A 24,495-nucleotide genomic window follows, 5' to 3' on the forward strand; every position below is an offset into this window, starting at 1 on the left:
TAACGTTGAGTTTGTATCTATTGTTTGCTCTTGTGTTGTCATGGTTGAAGCTGAAGTATTCATTGACTGGTAGGACATTGCAGGGTATGATTTTATATGCAATGTATGATTTTATATACCATACTTAGATCGAACCGAAGGCGGTGTAGTTCTAGATTTTCTAGGTCTAGAATTTCGAGTCTGGTGGCGTAAGGTATTCTGCAATGAGTACAGGAGTGGAGAACTCTTGTGAAATATTTCTGGACTTTCTCAACTGTGCTAATATCAGATACGTAATGTGGGTTCCAGACTGCTGAGCTGTATTCGAGTATTGGTCTAGCAAATGTTTTGTATGCTCTAGTTATTAGTGTAATATTACCAGAGAAAAAGCTACGTAAGATTAGGTTAACTCTTAATGCCTTTTTGGCTATGTAGTTACAGTGGGCTCTAGCACTTAGGTCATTTGAGATGAGTACTCCAAGATCCTTGACAGAGTTTGGATCACCAACAAGGTCTTGACTATTCAGCCTGTATTTTATTTTCTGATTTTTTTTGCTAATATGTAGGACAGAGCATTTATTTGTTGAGATTTGAAGTTGCCATTTGTTTGACCATTCTGATACATAGTCAAGGTCTTTTTGAAAGGTAGCAGTATTGTCTATGGTATTGAATAGCTTTACATCATCAGAGAAGAGAGCGCAGTTGGTCTTGATATCATCACAGAGGTCATTTATGCAGAGTATGAAAAGAGTTGGTCCTAGAACACTGCCTTGGGGGACACCACTGTTGACAGGTACAGAATTTGATAGGACGCTCTCAATTTTGACCATGTTGTCTGTTTGACAGGAATGCAGCTATCCAGTTATGCAAGTGTCTGGAGGTACCATAAGATTTTAGTTTTAGGAGTAGTTTGCCGTGTACCACTGAATCAAAGGCTTTATAGAAATCTATGTAGATTGCGTCTATTGCTTTGCCCTGATCGAGCTGTGCAGTCCATGTTTTTGTAGTGTAAGAGTTGCAGATTACATGATGGTTTTTTCCTAAAACCAAATTGTTTATCAGAGAGTAGGTTGTTTGTTTCTAAGTGGAGGATGATGGATTGGTTAATAATTGATTCCATGATTTTACAGGTGACGCAGCATAAAGAGATTGGTCTGTAATTTTCAACTAGGCTGGGGTCTCCCTTTTTGAAGATGGGGATGACTGTGGCTTGTGACCATAGTTTTGGCAAGGAGCTGGTCCTGAAAGATTTTTCAAAGATTATGCTTTGAGGTTTGGCTATGGCAGTAGATAGCTTTTTTAAGAAGTAGGCACATATTCTGTCCGGTCCAATAGATAGAGATAGTTTTAGATTGCACAGTGCTTTTTCAACAATGTCTTCTGTAAAATCGATATGTATTAGATCATTGTAGTTGTCTGTGGTTCGACTAGGAAATACTGGGCATGATCCATTGCTGTTTACAAATACTGAACCAAAGAATGTGTTAAAGAAGTTGGCTTTAATAGTGTTATCATTTCAGTCTTTACCATTAGGTCCTTTCAGGGGTGGGATGGACCTTGAGTCTTTTAGTTTGTTGTTTACAAAATTGTAGAAAGCGCGGGTGGAATTGGTGCGTAGAAGATTTTCTTCTTGTTTAATGTGATAATTGGTGCATTCAGTTTTTATCTGCTGGCATAGATTTTTGTATCGGCTTTTGAAGTTGGCAACGTGACCAGATTTGTTATTCCTAAAATAAGATGACTTGATAGAAATTGCAGCAGCTTTTCCTAGCAATACAATATATCCTTACCCTCTCTACCTTCAGTGCTCTTCTGACATTACAAAATGAAAGAAGTGGCACCCACCCAAAAAATTGAAAAGTGAGTGGCCATTTTGACCATTGTCATGTCTGGCTGGGGACTTCTGGGAATTGAAATCCACAAGTCTTTAAAGTTGCCAAGGTTGGACATCCCTGCCCTAGAGTAAGCTCATTGCAATTCCAAATGGCAATACTCTTCATTAATGGATCTTTCTGGAGGCATTTCTGCCATAAAGCAACTATCTCTCTTTTTATAAAATTGTTATTGAAAATATTTAGATGGATAAAAGATAAACAAGAAAATACATAAGGTAAAAAGATAAAAGAAAGCAATACAATTAAAGAAAAAAGGACTAATTACAGTTTTAATATTCTTTGCAGCTAATACAAATAGTTATCCCTTATCCCTTTTACAAATTACATTAAAGTTCCCTTGTTTTTTATATTCAACTCCTTTTTAAATCAGCAAACCCACAAATAACCATTTTCCTCCCCATTTTGACCAAAAAGCCTGTAAAGGTTTCCAGTTTGTTTGTATAAAACAAACCATAAAATATAAAATCACTCCTGACCAAACAGGTCAGTTTCCTATTTCCTATAAAGCAACTATTTCATTATGCTAACTAGAATTTCTTTAACCTTTTGATCCGTAGCTTAGCTTCACCAATAATTTGCTTTGCAAATATGATTGCGATGTTCCTTGCTTGTGTTATGTACGGACAGAAATCTAATTTTCATACCTGTACATTATTAAGGAAAAGCTCAATATTCAAGCAGATTGGCTGAGTAGTGAATGAGGCCAAGGGAGATCAATTGTCTCTAAATCCTGTTTTCTTCTAGGAAATGGTTGGGAATTGGGTCCCTGTCCAATGTGTTTGTAGTAGAAGATAGATCAAAACTGATTTAAGAAATAACAATTTAGACACTATTCTTACTGTATTGAGGGATGTGGGAAACACCCTCACAAATTAGAAATTGGATGGAGTCATTAAGTGAAGCAATAAGCAGACTATTTTAAAATATGTTCTTGCAAGAGCGAGTAGCTAGCAAAGTAGGCAAATGTCATGATAAATTTCCATAGTATTTTATTCCCCATCCCTGTATGCATAGTCCCTCTCATGCCTCTCCATTGGTTGGGTACTACAAGGCTTATAACCTATCAGAGGTGCTTAATAGCCCTATGTGAATCTCCGCCCGTTTGCATCTCCGCCCATTTGTAGCTTTAAGCGCCCCTTCTCCTTATTTATTCTTTTTTTAGCATAGGCTTCTGCTTAACCTTCGGCAGCTGTAACACCTTTTGATCGCAGGTCAAGCTTTGGTTGCTTTGGCTCGAAGTTCCTGTCAACTATTTGTATAAACCTAAAAAGAGGTTACCTGATAATGTTCTTACTCTGTATGCCTTTTTCTATAAGCTATTGTTAGTTAAGCTATGCGTGAGCTACAAAACCTTTCTGTCCATTTAGCTTTTCAACCTTTCCTGTATACTTTTAGCCACATCCGCTTCTGAGTGCATTCCTAAAGGATAGCCTGGTGTGACTAATGGTGTAACTGATGCAGAAACAACACAATACTATTTTCCAGAACGGATGAGCTTTAACTTATTCCTGTGCTTTTCTATGCTGTCTCCTCTTTTTAGGGAACACGAGCTGTGGTGGTATATTGCAGGCTAATTCTGCCGACTGCCAGCAGTTTGATTCTGACTACCTCAAGGTTGACTCAGCCTTCCATCCTTTCAAAGTCAGTAAAATGAGGAGCCAAATTGTTGGGGGAAATATGCTGACTCTGTAAACCACTTAGTAAAGCACTCTGAAGCAGTATATAAGTCTAAGCAGTACAAGATAGCTATTGCTGTTAGTGTTTGGGGATAAACCCCCAAGCAGAGTATGCAGCAGCAGTCAAGCCAGGCAGGCAAATGAGAGAGAGAGTGGGCCCAAGAGTATACACACACTGGAGACAAAAACACTGTTTGTAGTTTTAAAATAGTTATTTATTGCACACAGAGATTAAGAAGTGTCATTCAGTCCATATGTCAGTATCCAGTATATCTATCCAGTTATCTAGTCAATTAACAGTCAGTACAATGTCCTTATCTGCTTGTAATCTTCTCCTCCCGATACCTTTCTCTCAAAGACAACGCTGAATCCTCAGCTCACCAAGCAAACAGTCTTTGTGTTCAGTTGAAATGGTATCTGGCACAGTAGCCTCCAAAAGTAAGCAGATAGACGTTCCAGCAGGCAGCAGACCAGGAACAGAACCAGGTGCATCCAGAAGCAGGGTCTATTACGTTTCCCTTCCTACCTTTATTACTGCCTGCAACCGCACCCACAATGACATTGCAGTTTCTTGTGCTTAAAGCTACAAAACACTTAATTCTAGGTTTACATATTTATTCAACCCAAACCTGGTTGGTGTATCCATATACCCAACATTCTCCCCTTTTGGGTGATATAAATATGTAATGCCTTTACATTCTAAACCCATATTTTTCACAACTCTCTAGATGCTTAATGGCACCTTGGGCTTTAGTAAAATGATCAGCTACATTGTCCTCCGACATGCAGTACTCCAGCTGTATCAATTTACTCTGTACAGATTGTCTTACATTAAGATACCTCAAATCTGTATGTTTACTTCTCGTTTTAACTGCAATATTAGTGGCCATTTGAATTGCTGCCTGATTATCTTCATGTACAACTATAGGGTAGTTTACAGTTATACCCATATCCTTCAACATTTGTTTGTACATAATCAACTCAGTACACAATAAAGATAAACAGGATAATTCTGCCTCCATAGTAGACAAACTTATATGCTGTTGCCTTATTGACTTCCAGCCTATTAACGTCTTACCCAGCATTATGGCTGTTCCTGAAGTCGACTTTCTAGTATCTCTTTCTGCTGCAAAACTAGCATCTGCATAAGCACTCAATATGAGATCACCTTTTGGTTCTAAATACAGTGCATGGTGTAATGTACCTTTAAGATATCTTAGGATTCTTTCAATGCTATCCAGTGACATTGAAGCGGGTTATTATTGTGTCGTGCCAGCTGATTAATACTAAAAGCAATATCTGGCCTTGACCAATTGCTAATATATGATAAGCTACCAATCAAAGATTGATATAATGCCTTATCACATTTGGGACTTTGAGTATCCATTTTGCAAATATCCTGACTCATTGGAGTCTTTGCAGGCTTACAAAGTTCCATCTTATAATCTATTAGCAATTTACATATCTTATCTTCCTGAGATATCCTAAAACCTTTCTGTGTTTTCAGTATATTCAATCCTAGATATCTCTTTATCTCCCCTAATTGCTTGATTTTTATTTTCTTGGCTAATGATGTTATTATTTCATTTGCTTCATCATTAGTTTTAGTCATCAGAGCAATATCATCAGTAAACAACAATAATAATGATATTTTCCCATTCTTTTCTCTCTTAAATAGACATGGGTCGGCTAAACCAGCTTTAAACCCTATATTGGTCAGTTCCTTCACAATATACTGGTTCCATTCATAGCCCGATTGTTTAAGACCATAAAGGCTCTTCTTTAATAACCAACAATCATTATTATTGTCTCCTTTAACTCCATTAGGCCTTTTCATATAAACAGTATGTCTTAGTGGAGCATGCAAGTAAGCAGTTTCCACATCTAAATGGTTAACTATATATTGCTTGCTTGCTGCCCACACTAATGCTGCCCTTAAAGTTGCTGCTTTAAGACTAGGTGCAAATACTTCATCATAGTCTTTTGCACTTTGTCTAAATCCTTGGGCTACTAACCTTGCCTTATGGATTGTGTTTCCATCCTTATCAGTCTTTATTTTAAAAATCCATCTACAGCCAATGGGTTTTTCATTACTAGGTAATCTCACGTTTTCATACACTTGCATATCCTTCAGAGACTTCAATTCTTTATTAATTGCTGCATACCAATTTTCTTTCTCTTTAGAAGGATATCTTCTTATCTCATCCACAGTATTTGGAATTCTATTTTCCTGACACACTGTATTAGCCTGGTATCTGTCAGGCGGTCTAGAAATACGTGTAGTCCTTCTGGGTATTACTGGGCTTGGTTGAGTTACTACCTGTTCCTTTTCTTCAGCTATTTCTTCCTCTAGGGGCACTATTTCTTCCTGTACTTCTTGCTTTACATTATTTTTAAAGTTACAGGGATACTTAATGGGATTTCTATGTGATTCAATAATCACTTCGTTATTGCTATCCTGCTCTAACTTATCCCATCCTATGTGCTCTAGAAATTGGGCATTGGCACTACATAACACCTTAGATGTGCCTTTCTCCCAAAATCTATATGCCCTATGGTTAGCTTGGTAACCAACGAAGAATAATTGTTTAGCTCTGTGTTGCCCTTTACGCCTGAGTTGTGTAGGGATATGCACCCATGCTGGTGCACCAAATGTGTGCAGGTAACTCAAATCAGGCTTCCTGCCATGCCACATGGTGAATGGTATTTCACCAGTGGTTGAGTTAACCACATTATTTAATAAATGATTAGCACACATTGTTGCCTCCCCCCACAAAGAATCAGGTAACCCAGAATCAGTTAACATAGTACGGGTCATTGCCTGCAACGTTTGGCCTCGCCTTTCAACATATGCATTGTGCTGTGGTCTGTATGGTGCAGATGTCTTATGAGCTATTCCAGCTGCCTTTAACCTATTCTGGAATTTGCTATTAACAAATTCCGTGCCATTATCTGTCACCAGGGTTATAAGTTGCCGTTTGGTTTTTCTTTCAGCAAACCTTAGCCAGTTGAAGAAATGTTGATATGTTTCAGTTTTGCTTTTCATTAGGTAGCAAAACCCATATCTAGAGTAATGGTCCATAATGCTCAGTATATATCGAGCACCCCCATACTGGGTTTCTTTGGACCTATAATGTCTGCAAATACTACTTCTAAAGGTTCTTTAGTTTTGAAACCATTTAGTCTATTTGCAGGCATTATTTTACTCTTATCTTCACAACAGACATTACAACGCAAATACTTATCACAGGGTTTTAACCTTATTCCTTCAGATAACTCTACTGTACGTTTTAGCATTTTAAAATTCACATGCCCCAAACGTCTATGCAATAAATGGATACATTCATCATGAGGCTTGATATTATTAAATACAGTCTGTGCCTCCCCTTTCTTACTATCATGTAAGACATATAATGTTCCATTTAAAGCTGCAGTTACCTTTTTGTTATCTTTTTCCAGTATGCACTTATTATTCTTAAATGTAACTACATATCCTAGTTTATCTAATACTCTTACAGAAAGTAAGTTCATCTTTAACTGTGGTACATATAACATTTTTATATTCTGGTTTAAACATGGACAATAAGCAATACCTTCACCCTTGGCCTTGAGGTGCCAACCATTGGCGAGTGATATACGTTGAGAACTTGTAGACATTTTTATAAACTTTGTCTTATCTCTCGTGATGCAGTGGGATGCACCACTGTCCACCACCCATAAATCATTCTTCATATCACAATTGCTAAACATGTCCAGTTCAAAGGATTTCTTTGGCTTCTTTAAATTCTGGCTTTTCCTTTTCTGCAGAATCTTGCCAAATGTCCTCTGCCTCCACAATTAAAACACTTTTTAATTGTGTATGCCGTCGAAGATAAATTCTCTTCTTCCGGGTGCTTTACTTTACACAGCTGGTTTCTTTCCAGCCTTGAAGATAATTTCTCTTCTTTATTAGGCTTATTTTCTCTCAGCTGGTCACGTTCAAACCTCCTTCTGGCTTCTTCTAATAGCCTGCCGGTTATCTCAGTTACTGATAAACTGTCTTTTGGCAACACCTCTAATGCAGTCACAAAATCATCATAGCTTCGATCCAAAGAAGACAATATGATGTATACTTGTTGCAACTCATTAAATATAAGCTCTTTTTCTTGCAGTTCTTGAAAAATGCTTTTCATACAGTTTAAATGAGTTAACATGTCTCCATTTATCTCAAGATGTGTTCTAAACAGCTTCCGTGTAAGATTGATATGAGCTCCTACACTGTCTCGAACATAAATCCTCTTGAGATTATCCCAGCAGTCTGCAGCATTTTCCACTCCACGGATATGAATGAGTTGTTGGTCAGACAGAGTGAGACCTATGATGCACAAAGCCTGCTCATTCATTCATTCATAATCTTGTATCAGTTTATAATCCTCTTCATCGTTAGGATTTAAGTTGGATACATCTGGTGGGTTTGTTATTATGTTCCACAAACCTTCTCTTCGTAGAAGTAAACTACATTTCATTGACCATGAAACATAGTTTGTTCCATCTAGTCTGGCTATCATGGACAGACTTGGCAAATTTACTTGTGCCATTGCTCTTGTGATAAACAACTATTTAACAAACAGTTTGTATTTACAGTAATGTGCAACTCCCACCAGCTCTCACTGCTATATCCTGGTTAGTTAGACTGTGCACACTGCTGGGCCCATAACCAATGTTAGTGTTTGGGGATAAACCCCCAAGCAGAGTATGCAGCAGCAGTCAAGCCAGGCAGGCAAATGAGAGAGAGAGTGGGCCCAAGAGTATACACACACTGGAGACAAAAACACTGTTTGTAGTTTTAAAATAGTTATTTATTGCACACAGAGATTAAGAAGTGTCATTCAGTCCATATGTCAGTATCCAGTATATCTATCCAGTTATCTAGTCAATTAACAGTCAGTACAATGTCCTTATCTGCTTGTAATCTTCTCCTCCCGATACCTTTCTCTCAAAGACAACGCTGAATCCTCAGCTCACCAAGCAAACAGTCTTTGTGTTCAGTTGAAATGGTATCTGGCACAGTAGCCTCCAAAAGTAAGCAGATAGACGTTCCAGCAGGCAGCAGACCAGGAACAGAACCAGATGCATCCAGAAGCAGGGTCTATTACGTTTCCCTTCCTACCTTTATTACTGCCTGCAACCGCACCCACAATGACATTGCAGTTTCTTGTGCTTAAAGCTACAAAACACTTAATTCTAGGTTTACATATTTATTCAACCCAAACCTGGTTGGTGTATCCATATACCCAACAATTGCTATCCAAGATCTACAGCCACTACACTGGGAAAATGGGACAGCCCATTTTTCTAAGGTTTGATCACCAAAATGACAGATCTCAGTGCAAGACCTACTCAAATCATTTCCATATCTGGGTTGATTTCATGAGGATCAATTATACAATCTGACCTACAATGGCTTTGTATTTGAACAAGGATTATTGCCAGCAGTGAAATCATCCCAAGTTACGGTTTCTCAACCATCTTAGCTGTCTTCAAGTTAGTTTGGGAGGTTTAGAAACTGTGTCTCAAAGAATCTTAGCATTCTGTAGATAGTTGTGGAAATGAATCATGAATTATTTTCAAAAGGGAAGCTGGGGGCATGTGGAGGATTCATATTTTCTAGCTATTAACTAGCTAGGATTCTCATTTTTTAATTCAACTCAAGGTTTCTGCTCCTATGCCTCCTCATCTCTTCCTTAAGTAGCAGATTCATTCAAGGCGACCTATCAATATTGAGGATGCTGAAAAACTCGAGTTCCCAGACCTGAATCTTCTTAGGAAACTACTTTAAAAGCCATACTTCGCCAATTTTGGTACAAGCCAGGAGGCTCTAGAACTAACACTTAATTTCTATGGAGGTTCTCAGTCATCCAGGTCATGGTTGTCCCAAAAGTGCTTTTTCAAAAGGAAACCAGTTTTTTTCTTGAACAAGTTTCGCTTCTCACCCAAGAAGCTTCTTCAGCTGTGACCAAGCTTCTTGGATGAGAAGTGAAGCGAAACGGCTTCAAAAAAACAAAAACACACTTTTGGGATACCATTTGCTTAGTGAAGAAGGAATTCATATATTTTTTTTTGTTCTAGAATCTTCCAGCCTTAATCTCTAAGAAAGACAATTCCACTGAGACCAGGTGATCATGTCATTGCATTTTATCTGAATTCCATGTAGAGTCAAGAAATTGTTGGTATGAGAGGGGAAACACAAATAAGGGCTCAGGAATATTATTGCCTAGATTTTTTTTGTGCAACATGGCAGTTTGGGGAACCAAGTGTGATCTTTATTGTAACTGATGGGATTGAGCCAACAAATCAATGACTTTATCAAATCAACTCACGCTTCCCTCAAATGTCACAGAACTCTTAGTCTGAGTGCATCTGGAACTCCTAGTTACTAGAACTTCTACTAAGAAGCTACATTAAAGAATCTTCCATTTTTACTCAGCATTGTAAAAATATAGGTGATCCTTGTTTCAGCTATCACAATTGGGACCCACAATTAGTTAACTAAACAAACCAGGCTTACTATCTTATTTTAGGTTTCCTTGCTTTACACACCTGTGAAAGTTGTAAATACAAGGATTGCTTTCTTAGTTAATTTTCCATCACCATCTGTTCTGAGGCAGTCACTAAACAAAGACTACTTGCAGATATTTATTTTTCCTGTGGAAGCTTCCACAGGGAGTCTAACTAATATTGCTCTTAAACATTCCTTTACTGCCAACTTCATCCCCCAACAAATTGCTGATAGACACGATGTAAAGTCTTGTTTTAGCCACTGTGTGTTGCCAGCAATCACACCAGTGGTGGGATTCAAATTTTTTTTTACTACCGGTTTCTGTGGGCGTAATGCCTTGGTGGGCATGGCTTGGTGGGTGTGGCAGGGGAAGGATATTGCAAAATCTCCATTCCTACCTCACTTCAGGGGGAAAGTTACTGCAAAATCCCATTCCCTCCCTACCCTACTAGCCTGTTTTCCAGCTCTGTTCTCCTATGAAGAGCAACAAAAGCAGACCCGATCAGCTGGGGCTCGGGAGGCAGAGAATAGATGAAGGTGGGGCCAGTCAGAGGTGGTATTTGCCTGTTCCCCGAACTAATCAAAATTTTCGCTATCGGTTCTCCAGAACTGGTCAGAACCTGCTGAATACCACCTCTGAATCACAGTACTAACATGCATTTCCCCCCACGGTGGGTTGGAAAGTGATGGCTATGTAGGATGCTTGCATGGTAAGGATATTTGATAGGGATGCCTCTATTTGTTTATCTAAGTGTAAGCACCTGGTTATGACAGAATTGGGACCAGGATTGTCATTAAGTGATGCAGCTGTAGAGCATAACATCATGTGATCACATAGCTTAGCAACAGAAATTAATTTTAGGGGAGAAAAATACTATGAATGTATTTACATCTATCAAGTCTTTTAAAATTTTGCATTATTGTAAATTATTTGAGCTCACTGTTGAAGTTCCTAAGGCAGAGCGTATACTGGACAACATACTTGGTTGCTATTTTATTTCTGAAATGTAAAAAAAGAGAATCCAATAAACAAAGGAGACAAATCAAAGTCAGTTTTTATTTCTGAAGCTGTGTATTCACAATTTTAATGTAAAATTGAAATATAAACCAACTTAATGATACTGTCAGTAATCTCACAGAAAGCAATATTACCACATAAAAATGTCCAATAAAAAAGAAGTGTGCTGATAACAAAGGTGCAATTACAAGCAAATTGAAGCAGCAATAGTATAAGGTGCTTTGATTTTTCAGTTATATAATCAGTTTATCAACAGACAGATTAAGAACAAATAAATTTTACACCACATTTACGGACCATAACAAATATGAGAATCTAAAATTCATCCACATGCTATACATGTATGTATGTATATCTGTATTCATACATACAAGATACATATAGCTTAAACTTTACCTCATTCGTTGTGTGGCATTTTTCTTTTAAGTTAAAAATGATTCAGCTTCATTTGGAACAAGCTGTAATTAAAAAAACAACAACTCAACACTGGGGAAAAAGTCCAAGTCCCAAATTAGTGCCACACTTATTCAAAAATCTAAATATTCCATGATACAGAGATAGGTTATCTTTATAATCTCATATTAGTTTATTTGGAAATATCCTCAGTTCTCCCTCACTCGCACAGATGAGCTAATTCCTAACAGATTTTTCCTCTTTATTTGTTTTTACATATACTGCATTTACCTGATAGGAAAGAGGTTTTCCCCTGTAAATTGTGACTCTGGGGAGAATTTTTGGCCCTGGGGAGTGTGTGTGTGTTTGGGGGTGGGGGGGTAAGGGATTTCACCTTAAATTAGCTATGAATAGAAGAATCTATTGGAAAGTGGCTACTGGATAACCCTGAGACAGAGGCCTGCAGGGCTGCTTTGAAATTAGTCAGCTACGCTAATCAACTTGCATATTGCTGATTGCTTGCCAAGTTGAATTTAATTGGCCTTCCTCATCCTGGGCAGATATAGTATTGCTTCCTATCCATCCAGCATGGTCCCCATCTTTGTCTTCCCGTATTTCCCAGTGTAGCTCTCCTTTTTGCTCATCCAGTAGCATTTGTAGAAAATTAGTGTCACCATTGAAAGTGGCCATTATATATCTGTGTCCTCATATCTCATGCAAGTATGTGAAAGCTGCAGCATTTGGGTGATGTCATGCATGTTTCATCCCCCTGCTCCCCTCACCCCACTTCTGGATGTATAGCGTCACCCCATTTACTGCCTCAGTGGCATTACAGGACCTTACTGCTTTTCCTCGAAGGAGAAAAGGGTTGCAGCGTTGCATGCTCCGTTTGGGTGTGCGCACAACCGCAAACGACCGGGCTGGCATCGCAATGGAGCAATACTGCTTTTGTCATTCAGAGCATCCCCTCCGAAACTCCTGTATTACTTCCTTTTGCTGTTTTTGATGGAAAGGAAGGGAAACTCCTCTGCATCTTTGTTTCTGTGTACTTGTGTGGATATATGACAATAATTGGCTTAGTTAGATTGGGGATCGATTTAATTTATAAGTGTACTTTCATAGAATATTAATCTTAAATTTACAGCTATTAATTCAATATCAATTTATTTTTGTCTTTTGCTGGTGTGTGACTTCCGACTACCGTACATACATATATACATACATATATGGACACACATGTACAAATAGTCAAACTCACAGATTTGAAAGAAGGAAATATCCTGAATTGGATTTCATGTGGAAGTTGCTAAGGCTGAAATGGTTATACATTATGATGATGATTCCCCCGGATGCTTCCCCAGTTATCTCTCCGAATGTCAGCTTGGAGGAAGATGAACCAGTTCTAGGCATGTATGGAGGGGAGTTGGTTAATGGCTCCACGCAACCGTCTGAGAAGGATTTGGTTCAAACAGAGCTGAAGCAGGACAGCCCAGAGGCGTCAGGTGGAGAAAGCATGCAGTTGGAGCCAGACGGTGAAGAGGAAGAGGAACTGCCTGCTGCAACTGACCCAAGAACATGTAGGGCAGAGAAAAGGCAGGAGCAGAGAAGGCCAGCTACATTACTCGTGAGGAGGAAGCCTCGTCCTTCTTGATGGGCTGCACCAGAAGTTGCCTATTTAGCACAACAGATAGATGGAAATGATGCTGGGGACAATGTGTTCATTTCCCAGCTATGTATTTTCTGGTCGTTGTGATTCTTGCCTCGCTTTGGATTGACAATGTGCCTTGACTTGGATTGTGCCTTGTGAATGCTGGACTTTCCTTGCCCCATGAACCCTCTCGTATTGTGGTTTTTAATTTTGTCTGGTGGGTTTATTTTGATTGGGAAATTTTCAAGTGCTTCATTGGCCATTGTTCTGTGGACTAGCATTGGTCTGCTTGTGGGTGGACTAAATTGGGACAGTTCTGGGTTTTTGGTGAAGGGGGTTTCAGGAGAATATTAATAAACCCACTAAACCACAGTTATGTGTGTGTGTGTGTGTGGGGGGTGGAAACAGCACAATTACCTACTCTGTTTTTAGGAGGAAAATTAAAATCAGGCAAATCTTCCTTTCAGGTAAACACAGTACTGAAAAGGGAAGAGTGATCCCCAAAACAAACAAACAAAAAAGATGGTGAGAACATATTGGCAAGAATAGCTTTGAAGCAAATAAAGTCAAACTTGACATACTTAAATAGCTTTTCAAAAACCAGTGCAGTACAAGGGGGGAATATAAATATCTTTCGTTGCAACAAACTAACTTTGTCTATTTTGTTGGTCCCTATATTCTTGTTTCACGAACAGAGAAAAGGGAATATAAAATACTAATTTTACAAAATCAGAGACAATAAACTTTTAAAAACATTTAAGGTTACAGGTCAGTTAAACTTGTCCTCTTTTGCAGGATCCAGTTCTTAATAAACTTCATAAATCTGACAATCTTCAAAGTGGTTTAAATATTTATCAAATGAATCCTTATGAAAAAAAATATATTACAAAGGTACTCCAAAAGCATGAAATTTATCAAATGTTATGTAGATCAAACTTCTCTTAATATAAATAATAGCTGATTTTTTTTCTTTCTTTCTTTAATCATCCAGATTCCAGATACTGATGCCCAGTTAAGAGGTTCACTTGAGTCGTTTATTAAGCTGGAAAATAGCTTAGGCCTCGATAACAAAATAAGGATATAATGAACCTGACTCGATAAATCATTGTTTGTAAGGGATGAGAAGAAGTTCACAGGCTCATCTCTGCCTCCTCAAATTAAGTGCTTTTACTACCATTTCTCAAACAGCTTATGTCACTAGCTGAAACCACAGAAGTAGATTGTATTCAAAGGTAGGGGACAATTTATGGAACTCTTACATCCATGTTGGTCAATGCTGGCAATTGAAAATGTCTGGACTTCAATTCCCAGAATTCTCCACACAGCATGCTGGCTGAGGAATTCCGGGAGTTGAAGTCCACACACCGTCAAGCTGACAAGGCTTAGAAACAACTGTCTTACATGAAACCTTTTTAAGGCCTGTCATTATTGCAAGTAATTAGTCATGTATTATTTTACTTGTTATACCCTCCATGGCCATAACAAGAAAGTGCCTCCTCCTATCCTCTATCTAGTTTCTTTCCATGATCGCAACCATTATCAAGCTTGTCATGATTGACACAAAATAGTAACACATTCAGTAAGGAAAATAAATATACTGTACTTAAATATTTTAGAATAAGAAACTTGTGAAATGCTGTGAAATTTTACAAAAAGAAAACTATCATACAAATATTCTAGGAAGAACATACAGTCAAGTCTCTGTAGACTTCTATTTAATGGACTTCATGCGTAGCAGGCAAGATCATGAATGGGGGATATGTGCCACTTCCCAAATACAAATAGTCCTCGACTTACAATCACAACTGACCCCGAAATTTGTGTTGATAAGCAAGACATTTGTTAAATGAGTTTCCCCACCAGTTTATGACCTACCTTGCCACGGTTGTTAAGTGAATCACCGCAGTTAAGTTAGTGGCAAGGTTGTTAAGTAAATCTGGCTTCCCCATTGACTTTGCTCGTAAGGAGGTCACAAAAAGTGATCACATCATAAAAGATGGGACATCATAAATATGAGCCAGTTGTGCCAAGTATCTGAATTTGATCACATGACCATGGGGAAGCCTTCAACGGTCGCTAAGTGTGAAAATGGTCGTCAGTCACTTCTTTCAATGCTGTTGTAACTTTGAACGGTCACTAAATGAACTGTTGTAAGTCTGAGGGCTACCTGTAATAGGCACAGTCCATTAAATCGAGGTCTTACTACCTTCTGTTGTATAAGGTTTGCATTTTTGTGCAGTTAACTCTTATCAGGCTTATTTGCAAAGAAGATACTAAAGGATCTGTTTTATATATATACATACATACATACATATATATATATATATATATATATATATATATATATATATATATATATATATATATATATATATTTCTGAAGTTTTCGTATAGTACTTACATGTATGGTATTCAGCTTTGTTCGGGTATTTTCCCACGTCATTATAGTTGTGCTTTTAAAGTTGTAGCAACGTTTCGGCAGAATTTCATCTGCCATCTCATCTACAGAAGCCTGATGATGGCAGATGAGATTCTGCCGAAACGTTGCTACAACTTTAAAAGCACAACTATAATGACGTGGGAAAATACCCAAACAAAGCTGAATACTGTACATACATACATACATACATATATATCTGTGTGTGTGTGTAGAAACACACACATGTGTAAATACACACACACAGACACATATACACACACACACACACAGAGAGAGAGAGAGAGACAGGGGTTTTCATTCTACAAGGAAAGTACACTTAAAAAACTGGTTTTCACAATCCTGTACAAAAAAAAGTGAAGCAATTGGAATCAGAACTTACTTTATTGCAGGGGTCCCCAATTCGTGGCCCGTGGTCCACTAAAGGGCTGTGAAAGGGAATTGGGCTGCATGAGTGGCATGCCGGCATGCGCATGTGCAACTCAACTTGCATAAGCGGAGGGCCGATGGGCACTCCCATGCACGCTTGCTCACCTGCTGTTTGTGCAAGTTGAGCAAACTGCCCTGCCGCTCACGCGGCCCAGTTCCCTCCCCCCAGCCGGACCACCAAACCACAAAGGTTGGGGACTGCTGCTTTATCGGTCACCTTTGGAAAAGCTATATCCCATTCAAAATACATACTGCCTAGGTAGTCCTCAAGTGTCAGCCATAATGGTGCCTGCCTGTCAAAGTCGCCATAATGCATGATGGTTGAAAATCGGGTCACTCACACGACTGACCCAACTTTTTGGACCTTTCTACCCTCCCCCTCCAGGCTGCTGCAGTTTAATGGCTGCCACGGCTGTTAAGCCACAATCCTTAAGCAAACCACTGGTTTTCTATAGGCTGGTTTTGCCATAAGCTGGAAATGCCAGTTTTTAGCAAAACTGCTGTCAAAGGCCGCAGTGATCTGACAGGGCGGATGCTGCAAACAGCCGTAAAAGTGGCCCATCTGCCAAGCACCCAAAAAGCATTCGTGGCCGTGTGATACAGAGGGGGACGGCCTGACCATCGAAACTTTGACTCCAGGTTATTAAGTACCTCCAGGGAGATCCGTTGTAATTTTGACCACTGCTAAGTAACCGGTTGTAAGTTGAGGACTGGCTACGATGTATTCCTTTCCATGAAAAACCGCAGCCTGAAAAGAAGCTTGCAGGTGACTTTTTCTCCAAAGCCGGGAAGTTTTCTACCTGTGCTCTGTTCTATGAAATGCAGCTATGGGCAGCTTTAGTGGACAGGTGCTTTGCCATACAGGGAAATTCATCTTCTCAATCTTCTCCCACCCACCCCCTTGCCATACTACTACAAGTAGTAAATAATACTACTATTATTTACTAAATGGTCCCCGAACTATTACAAACAACTTTTCAGGGAATCCTAGGAACTAGGGTAGAATTAGAAAAAACTAGCAACAAAATTCAGTGTCTTGTATACATTCAGACGTTTTTGTCATGGGATGCAACAACTCTGGTGAGGCAACTCCAATACAAATAACCCTTATATCCCAAGTGTTATTCTGCAGACACCTACAGCAACAGCTCCAATTTGCAAAAAAGAAAGAAAGAAAAAAAATACTAATTATCACTTGGTACACTTTTTATGTGGAGACTCTGCTGATGTTTCATCAAATGAACTTAAGAAATAGGACACTGCTAGAAAGAGAAGAGGGGAGGGAAATCCCTCAGGCAGACAAAAATCTTCTAAAATATTCCCTCGTGCAATTAACCCCTTGCTTTTTTTTTTTTTTGACAAAACACCTAAAAAAAAAATGAATAACCTTCCAAATAAGTGCTCTCTCTGTTTGACTGTGTTCAGACAAGTCATGGGAAGTTCAACACAATTATTTCTAAGCCACCTCCAACTTCAACACCTAAAGGAAATGTTAATGAAAAATGCTAAAAGCAAACACGAAACCATCCTAATTGCAGGTAATCACAAAAGCTTTCTTCAAGATAACTCCCTCCCAAGCAGGAGGCTGCCTAGACAGGGGACAGCAGGTTCTGCCCTTTTACTAACCCAGGACTTAAACTCTGCATCCAGAGGAAAGCGGGGCTGGGTTTTTTTTCTTCTTTTTTTTTTGAGCTACAATACAACCCCCATGGATGGCAAGGGGCGGGGGGAAAGAAGGATTGTACACAAATACAGGTAGTCCTTGACTTATGACCACAACTGAGCACAAAATTTGTGTTGCTCAACAAGACAATTGTTAATTGCTAGATTTGGCATACGTTATGATCTTTTTTCTGACAAGAGTTCTTAAGTGAATCACTACAGTTGTTAAGTTAGCAACACGGCCATTAAGTGAATCTGGCTTCCCCGTTAATTTTGCTTTTCAGAAGGCTGCCATCGCATAACCCCGGGACATTACAACTGCAACAAATTCATGTCGCTTGCTAAGGATCTGATGATCACATGAACATGGGGATGTTGCAACAGTCGTAATTGTGAAAAATGGTCATAAGTCAAAGTGCCATTGATGGTTTTAAGTTGAGGGCTACTCGTGGGATCCTCAGTAGCCTGACAGTTTGATCTCATAAAAACATTTACCACTTCCTTAATGCAAGAGGCAGAAAGCATGTCTGTCAAATTATCCAGATGCCAATCACTTGAATAGTAATAGTTCATTGTTCTTTCAGCAGTTGTTTGCAATCATAGCCATGACAAACCCTTTTCTTGTGGATTAAACTAGAACAAAATCTGTTTTTTTTTCTCATGAATAGAATCCTTTGTGCTTCTCTTCATATCTTGTGTTCTTCAGAGGAACAATACTAGTATTGACTACATAATAATACCATAATCCTCTTTAGAAAATTACTGTTAGGTTATAACATTGTGCAGCTGATGAAAGTCAAGTGTGCATTTGGTTTAAAATATATAATACTTATCATACTACTATGAATATGACATTGTGCTCTGCTGACAACTACAGAATATGGAAAAAAATGCTGTAGCATTTAGATATTTAAAATATAAAAGTTGAAAGGCGACTCATTCACAAAACTAAATCAACCTGATATTCAACTGTGTAAAATTGAAATTGTTTGCTAAAAGTGATTTATAAATCAGCATGCATGGATTCTTTAATTTAGTCCTTTAGATGACCCCACCCTTAAATTCTTTAAAGTAAATGGGACTGAAGTGGCTATTTTTGTTTGGAAGTTCAACAAATGGGGCCAAATTTGTAATTCTGCTTTGGCATAAATTCCCTTCACAAAGCTATCTTTATTTCCAATTGTTGCTCATAATCTTTGCTTGGCTAAAAACAAATTGTCAGATTTTTGCTATATAGATACAAAAAAGCCTTTCTATATGAATAATGTAATCACAGTAAAAGTTGACAATTGGAGAATAATGAAATACTATTTTTGATTTTTTTTCCCCATGGGCAGGTTTCAACAATAGCAGTAATTGCCAGAATCCTGACACTTAATTTATACAGAAATGGATTGCTTTGAGCTTCAAATAACCTTCAATATTCATCTGTCAATACAAAAACAGCTAGGAATCCTTCTGAAAGCACTCCAAAATACCAGATATGACATCAGTAAAACACATCAGTCTTAAGTGCTCTTGCTAGCTCTAAATAACTGTCAATCAATCAATAGAGATAATAAGCATTGTTATCTAAGAATTCTCTAATCAAATAGAGAGAAAAACTTTTTATGAGATTTATATCTTGAATACTATTTATTACTTATCATATACAGGATGATACCCATGTAAGTCCTAATGACTGACCTTCTATCAGTCAGTGAAACACGCATGGGCAGAGTGATTAATTGCTCCCCATTCAGACTGATTTTGGGAATCTTCCAGTTCTGCAATTTTAGGACCACCGATAGGCAGGAAGGAAATAAATGAAAAATCACCCTTTATCTATTTTGACAGATTCCTTCAGTGGAATAACCATAATCAGGTATCTTTGCTAGTAACTGAGGAATTAACTACAGTAGCTTTCTTTAAGTTCTTCCCAAGAAACAAATCTCTATTAATTATATTATACTAAAGTCTACCTAAGTCGGAAATGAATACAGACCTTATGAGACCTTATGGAAGATTTACATTCAATTACATGGAGGTTTCCCCTAACCTGGTCATCCTAGCTAGGCTGACAGGAACTGTAGTTCCCTGGGGAGTTTTGAATTGGAAGAAATCTGCTACAAAGAATTTCTTTTCTACCATAAAGGTCACCATTCTCAAGTGTTATCTTACGCAAGAAAAATTATTGATGTGCATGGCTGATCAAGCCCTATCATGGCAACAAGATCTTTTAGTTTATAGTGCAAAATATTAAGCAGACGCCGAAGGCAAACATCTGACCACTTGCTAATAATACTTTGGAGCCACTGATTTAGGATCCCCGTCACTGTGATGGACAGTTTCTGCAGATAACACTGGGTTGTGAGAAAACGTAATTTTAACCTGTACTTCTTCCAATAACTGTCAACTCATAAAACATCCCTACCGGCATTCAAGGAAGAAAGGAAGGAAGGAAGGAAAGAAAGGAAGGAAGGAAGGAAGGAAGGAAGGAAGGAAGGAAGGAAGGAAGGAAGGAAGGAAGGAAGGAAGGAAGGAAGGAAGGAAGGAAGACACAAAAGACAGATGTAAACAAAGCATAGTCGCTATTTTGCTTCTTTAAAAATTATTCTATCAGAACACACTAGCATATGGATCTACTCTCAGGATTGGACAGATAAGTGTCAACTCCTTTGGTCTACATTAACCAGCAGCAAAGGCAAAAAGACAGTAACATAATGCCCTCTTCAATACATAGCATCATACAAAGAGATAATGTATGTGCTTTTGTTAACTAGAAACCATGCCCTGCAGCTATGCTACTGCATGCACCATACTCACTCTGAAGCTCCACCCATTCATGCCTTCCCATTGACTAATCTAAATATTGATGGGGGTTCTGCTTAAACTGGCAAGGAGGGCACATGTGACCTGTAAGATCAACATTTCTACGGTAACGGTGGAAGGTTTGCAGGATTCCCAAAATATGACATATGTTTACAGAAAAGCTTCCACACTACTTAAAGGAAATGGTATCATGGTGGGAGAGCTGTAGCATTAAGAGAGAAGAGAAGGTGAACAACAGGTTCTCTTCAAACCATAGGCTCAAGATTAACTGAAATCCAATGAGCACAATTAAATGCATAGCATTTTACCAGTCAATGCTTCCACAGACTCTGTGGACTCTTCTGTTAATCCATATTTGTAAAAGCTTTCTATAAAGGAAAAACGTGTATAGAAACACAATGTAAAACTGTAATCAAGGTTATATATTCAAAAGAAGCTTAATTCTTGTAATTGCCTTTTTTTGGAATAAGCATCACCCATAACATTTTACATACACTTCTTAAGAGCTTCCCACTGATTCTACCTCACTCAGGTTTTGACTAAATTTTTAAACCAGCAAAGCTTATGCTTCCTGAATAGCTGGAAAGTTTGAAAGTTCATATTAAAAATGTTCCTCCCAACAGTTTTTATGTGGAAAAAAAATGCTTAGCAAAGCAAAGCGGTAATAATTGCATCAAACACTGAGATGTTGGCTTATTACTTTACAAGTCAATTTAAAACTGTGGTTTAGACCTTGGTTTTCCACTACAATTCCTTCAGAGAGTTGATCCGTGCACAGATTTTTAGTGCAGGTCCTAACTTAATATTCATTGCACTCATGAGATGATCCTCTTTTAATAAGAGAAGAGCCTGCCCATCAATCTCTTGGGCTCGAAATTCATCAGCAATATCTTGACAACCTGCAACAAATAACAAATATTACTAAGAAAGGAAGTTATGGCTGCCTCGAAATTAGGGATTTTCCGGCTTGGTTCATTAACTTTTTGGTACATTAAAAGGATTTTATTTATCAGAGTCTAATCTGAATTTAGTAATTGTGCTGAACTTACATAGTTTTGAGTTTACGTTTGCATTTTATAAAACAAACTGCATTTGATTCTCAGGGTTTCCCATCCTTTTATGAACTATATAAGAGTTGTGGTGGCGCAGTGGTTAAAATGCAGTATTGCGGACCAATTCTGCTGATGGCCAACTACCAGCAGTTCGAGTCTCACCAGCTCAAGGTTGACTCAGCCTTCCCTCCTTCTGAGGTTGGTAAAATGAGGATCCAGATTATTGGGGCCAATATGCTGACTCTGTAAACTGCTTAGAAAGGGCTGTAAAGCATTGTGAAGCAGCATATAAGTCTAAGTGCTATTCCTATCGTTATGCTTCTATTTCTATCAGTGTAGAACTACTATTTTGAGGCTCTCCAGATTTATTGGGACTGCAATTCCTCGAATGTGCAATACATTTGAGGAAGGCCAGGGCTGGGGAAGGCTCTCCTAGAATCATCCAAGTGTTGCTTTAGATATATGGTGATGATGTATACAGAAAAAGATGCACCAGTTGTAAAATGCATTCTGCTGCATTTTAATCAACCCTGCAATGCTGATATTCTGTTCTAGTCAAAGCTTGGAGCACGGAGTTATTCTTTTAAAATAAAATGGTTGTGGGAATACATTCCAGGATTTTTGATAGCCTTACTGTATGGCAGATGAGTTATGACAGAATGCAGAAGATACAGACAGTCTGCCATCCTGTTATGTCACCTATCACACATGCAAATTATTCTTGTAGAATCTGAGAAAAGAACCAGACAAAAGAGTTTTCACACACAAGCAAATCTTCTCAAAATATTCTGAAAGTAAATTCTAGGTATATCACATGCAATAGCTGTACATCTGACATTTTCCCCATGGTTTTGCAATGAAGTATGGATCTCATATACAGGTAGTCCTCAACTTACAACAGTTCATTTAGTGACCACTGAAAGCTACAATGGCCCTGAAAAAAAGTGACTTATGACTGCTTTTTTCACACTTATGACTGTTGCAGCATTCCCATGATCAAAATTCAGGTGCTTGGTAACTGACTCGTATTTATGATGGTTGCAGTATCCTGTGGTCACGTGATCACCATTTGCGACAAGCAGAGTCAATGGGGAAGCCAGATTCACTTAACAACCATGTTACTAACTTAGCAACTACAGGGATTCAACTGAACAATGGTGGCATGAAAAGTCGTAAAATGGGGCCAAATTCACTTCACAAACATTTCACTTTAGCAACAAAAATTTTGGGCTCAAAGAAGAAAATACATTCTTAGTTGGGTATCACTTCTGGAATTTGGGCTGGTGAAGAAAAAAACTGAAATGATTTTGGTTTTGTTGATTAGAAAGATTTGGTGTTATAAAAATGGCTAGATATATATATATACCATGTTTCTCAGAAAATAAGGCTGGGCCTTATTTTTTTTTTGACCCCCCCCAAAAGCGGCTAGGCTGTCCTTTCCAAGGGTGACTTAATTTTCCCCCCAGTGGCACGGTGGCGAGGCGTGGCTGCTCACAGGGCACTCTAGCCGAGGCTGCGCATGGGGCGATCTAGCCGAGGCTGCCCACGGGGCGCTCCTAACGGTCAATAGAAGCGGCCCAGTGGCGAGACGTGGCTGCGTGTGGGATGAGTTTGGCAAGTTCCCCCCCCCACGCCCTTCCCCCCATGTCTCTACACCTTGTGTTATTCAAACAATGTGAGAAATGGTGGGGAACGCATGCGCTTAAATAGGCCCAAATTTTGAGGGCAGGGCTTAATTTCACTGCATGCATACAAAGAAGTGCTGGGCCTTCCTATTGGAGGGGGCATATTGTTGGAGAAACATGGTATTCATATGTAAAAGCAAAAAGTTGAGGTTGGAGTGTATTTTATCTTGTACTCTGCTAGGAAGAATTGGAAGTCAGTGCTCCCTTTTCTTTCTTTTTCTCTTCCCCCTTGTATTTCACACCCCCTTTTCCCATTCGCTTTCCCTACCTTAATTTCCTATTTCCTTTCCTTTTTTGTATTTTATACAATAAAATTTAAAGAAACGGGGGGAGGTGATTGTTGTAAGTCGAGGACTATCTGTATTCCCCTCCCAGCGAGCCTGTCCTCTTATCGCTCTTAGCAAATTGACAGATTTCCGCTGCATACCAGGTAATGAGTGGATGAAGGCCCAGACATCTTCAACGGTCCAGCCTGATGGGACCGACTGCATGGCTGGCAACAAATCCATGTTGTCGGCTGTTTTCCGAATTCTCAGTTCCCTAAGCTCCCGCTCCCTCTCTCTCTCGCTTTGCCTTCGCAGGCGAGTGGTCATGGCAACTGGCACGCTGTCTTCCTGAGAGGCCAAGTCTTCTTCTGCAGATGGATAAGTAATTGGTAGCTGGAAAATGTAGTACAGACAAACCACAGTATAACCATTTTCCTTTGCGACTCTGGTAAAAGGACACCATGGAGTTCAATTAGTATGTTCTACAGACCTGTCTAAGGAAGTGTTCCCTTGGAGCTCCATCAGAGCCACTTGGACGCCGCCCTCGCCGCCCAAGACCTGGGTTATCTGGACTACGGCTCCAACGGCTGCTCTTGTCTGATGCGTATAATCCAAATTTCTTACCACAGCTCACGTTATACCTAGATGCAAATGACGAAAAGGTATGCTATCATTAATTATAATGCTTCGACTATGAAAACCATCCAAAGTTTCAGTTGAAATAAACAGAACAATTAACCAGTGAAGCAACTTGTCTCCATAAGTTGTGAATTCTCCAGCACTGGAAGTTTTAAAGAAGAGATTGGACAACCATTTGTCTGAAATGGTATCAGGCCATGATGGCGAACCTATGGCATGCAGAGCCCTCCTTCTGGGCATGCGAGCTGTCACCCCAGCTCAGCTCCGCTGCGCACATACCTCCCGCCAGCCAGCTGGTCTTCAGGTCTCTGCCGTGCATGCTCAGGGATGCACGTGCATGTGTGAGGGTGTGCATGCATGGGAACGT

General features: G+C 39.0%; 1 protein-coding gene across 16 annotated transcripts in view; it reads right to left on the reverse strand.

Moving 5' to 3' along the window:
• Window positions 1–20,888: 20,888 nt before the first annotated feature.
• PHC3 (polyhomeotic homolog 3) overlaps window positions 20,889–24,495 on the reverse strand; it is a 48,560-nt gene continuing 44,953 nt past the window's right edge. For 14 of the 16 annotated variants that reach the window (XM_087933441.1, XM_026705778.2, XM_026705772.2 and 11 more), the window contains 3 exons: window positions 23,980–24,130; window positions 23,651–23,882; window positions 20,889–21,385 (listed from right to left, as the gene is read on the reverse strand). In XM_087933441.1, the coding sequence (XP_087789567.1) occupies window positions 21,231–21,385; window positions 23,651–23,882; window positions 23,980–24,130 (538 nt within the window). In that variant the 3' untranslated portion in view covers window positions 20,889–21,230. Of the gene's footprint in view, window positions 21,386–23,650; window positions 23,883–23,979; window positions 24,131–24,495 lie in introns of those variants that run through there. The other 2 variants (XR_015743622.1, XM_087933446.1) reach the window with 2 other exon arrangements.

This window comes from Pseudonaja textilis, chromosome 4 (genome assembly GCF_049901715.1).
Source record: "Pseudonaja textilis isolate UNSWEBS1 chromosome 4, rPseTex1.2, whole genome shotgun sequence".
Lineage (NCBI taxonomy): Eukaryota > Metazoa > Chordata > Lepidosauria > Squamata > Elapidae > Pseudonaja > Pseudonaja textilis.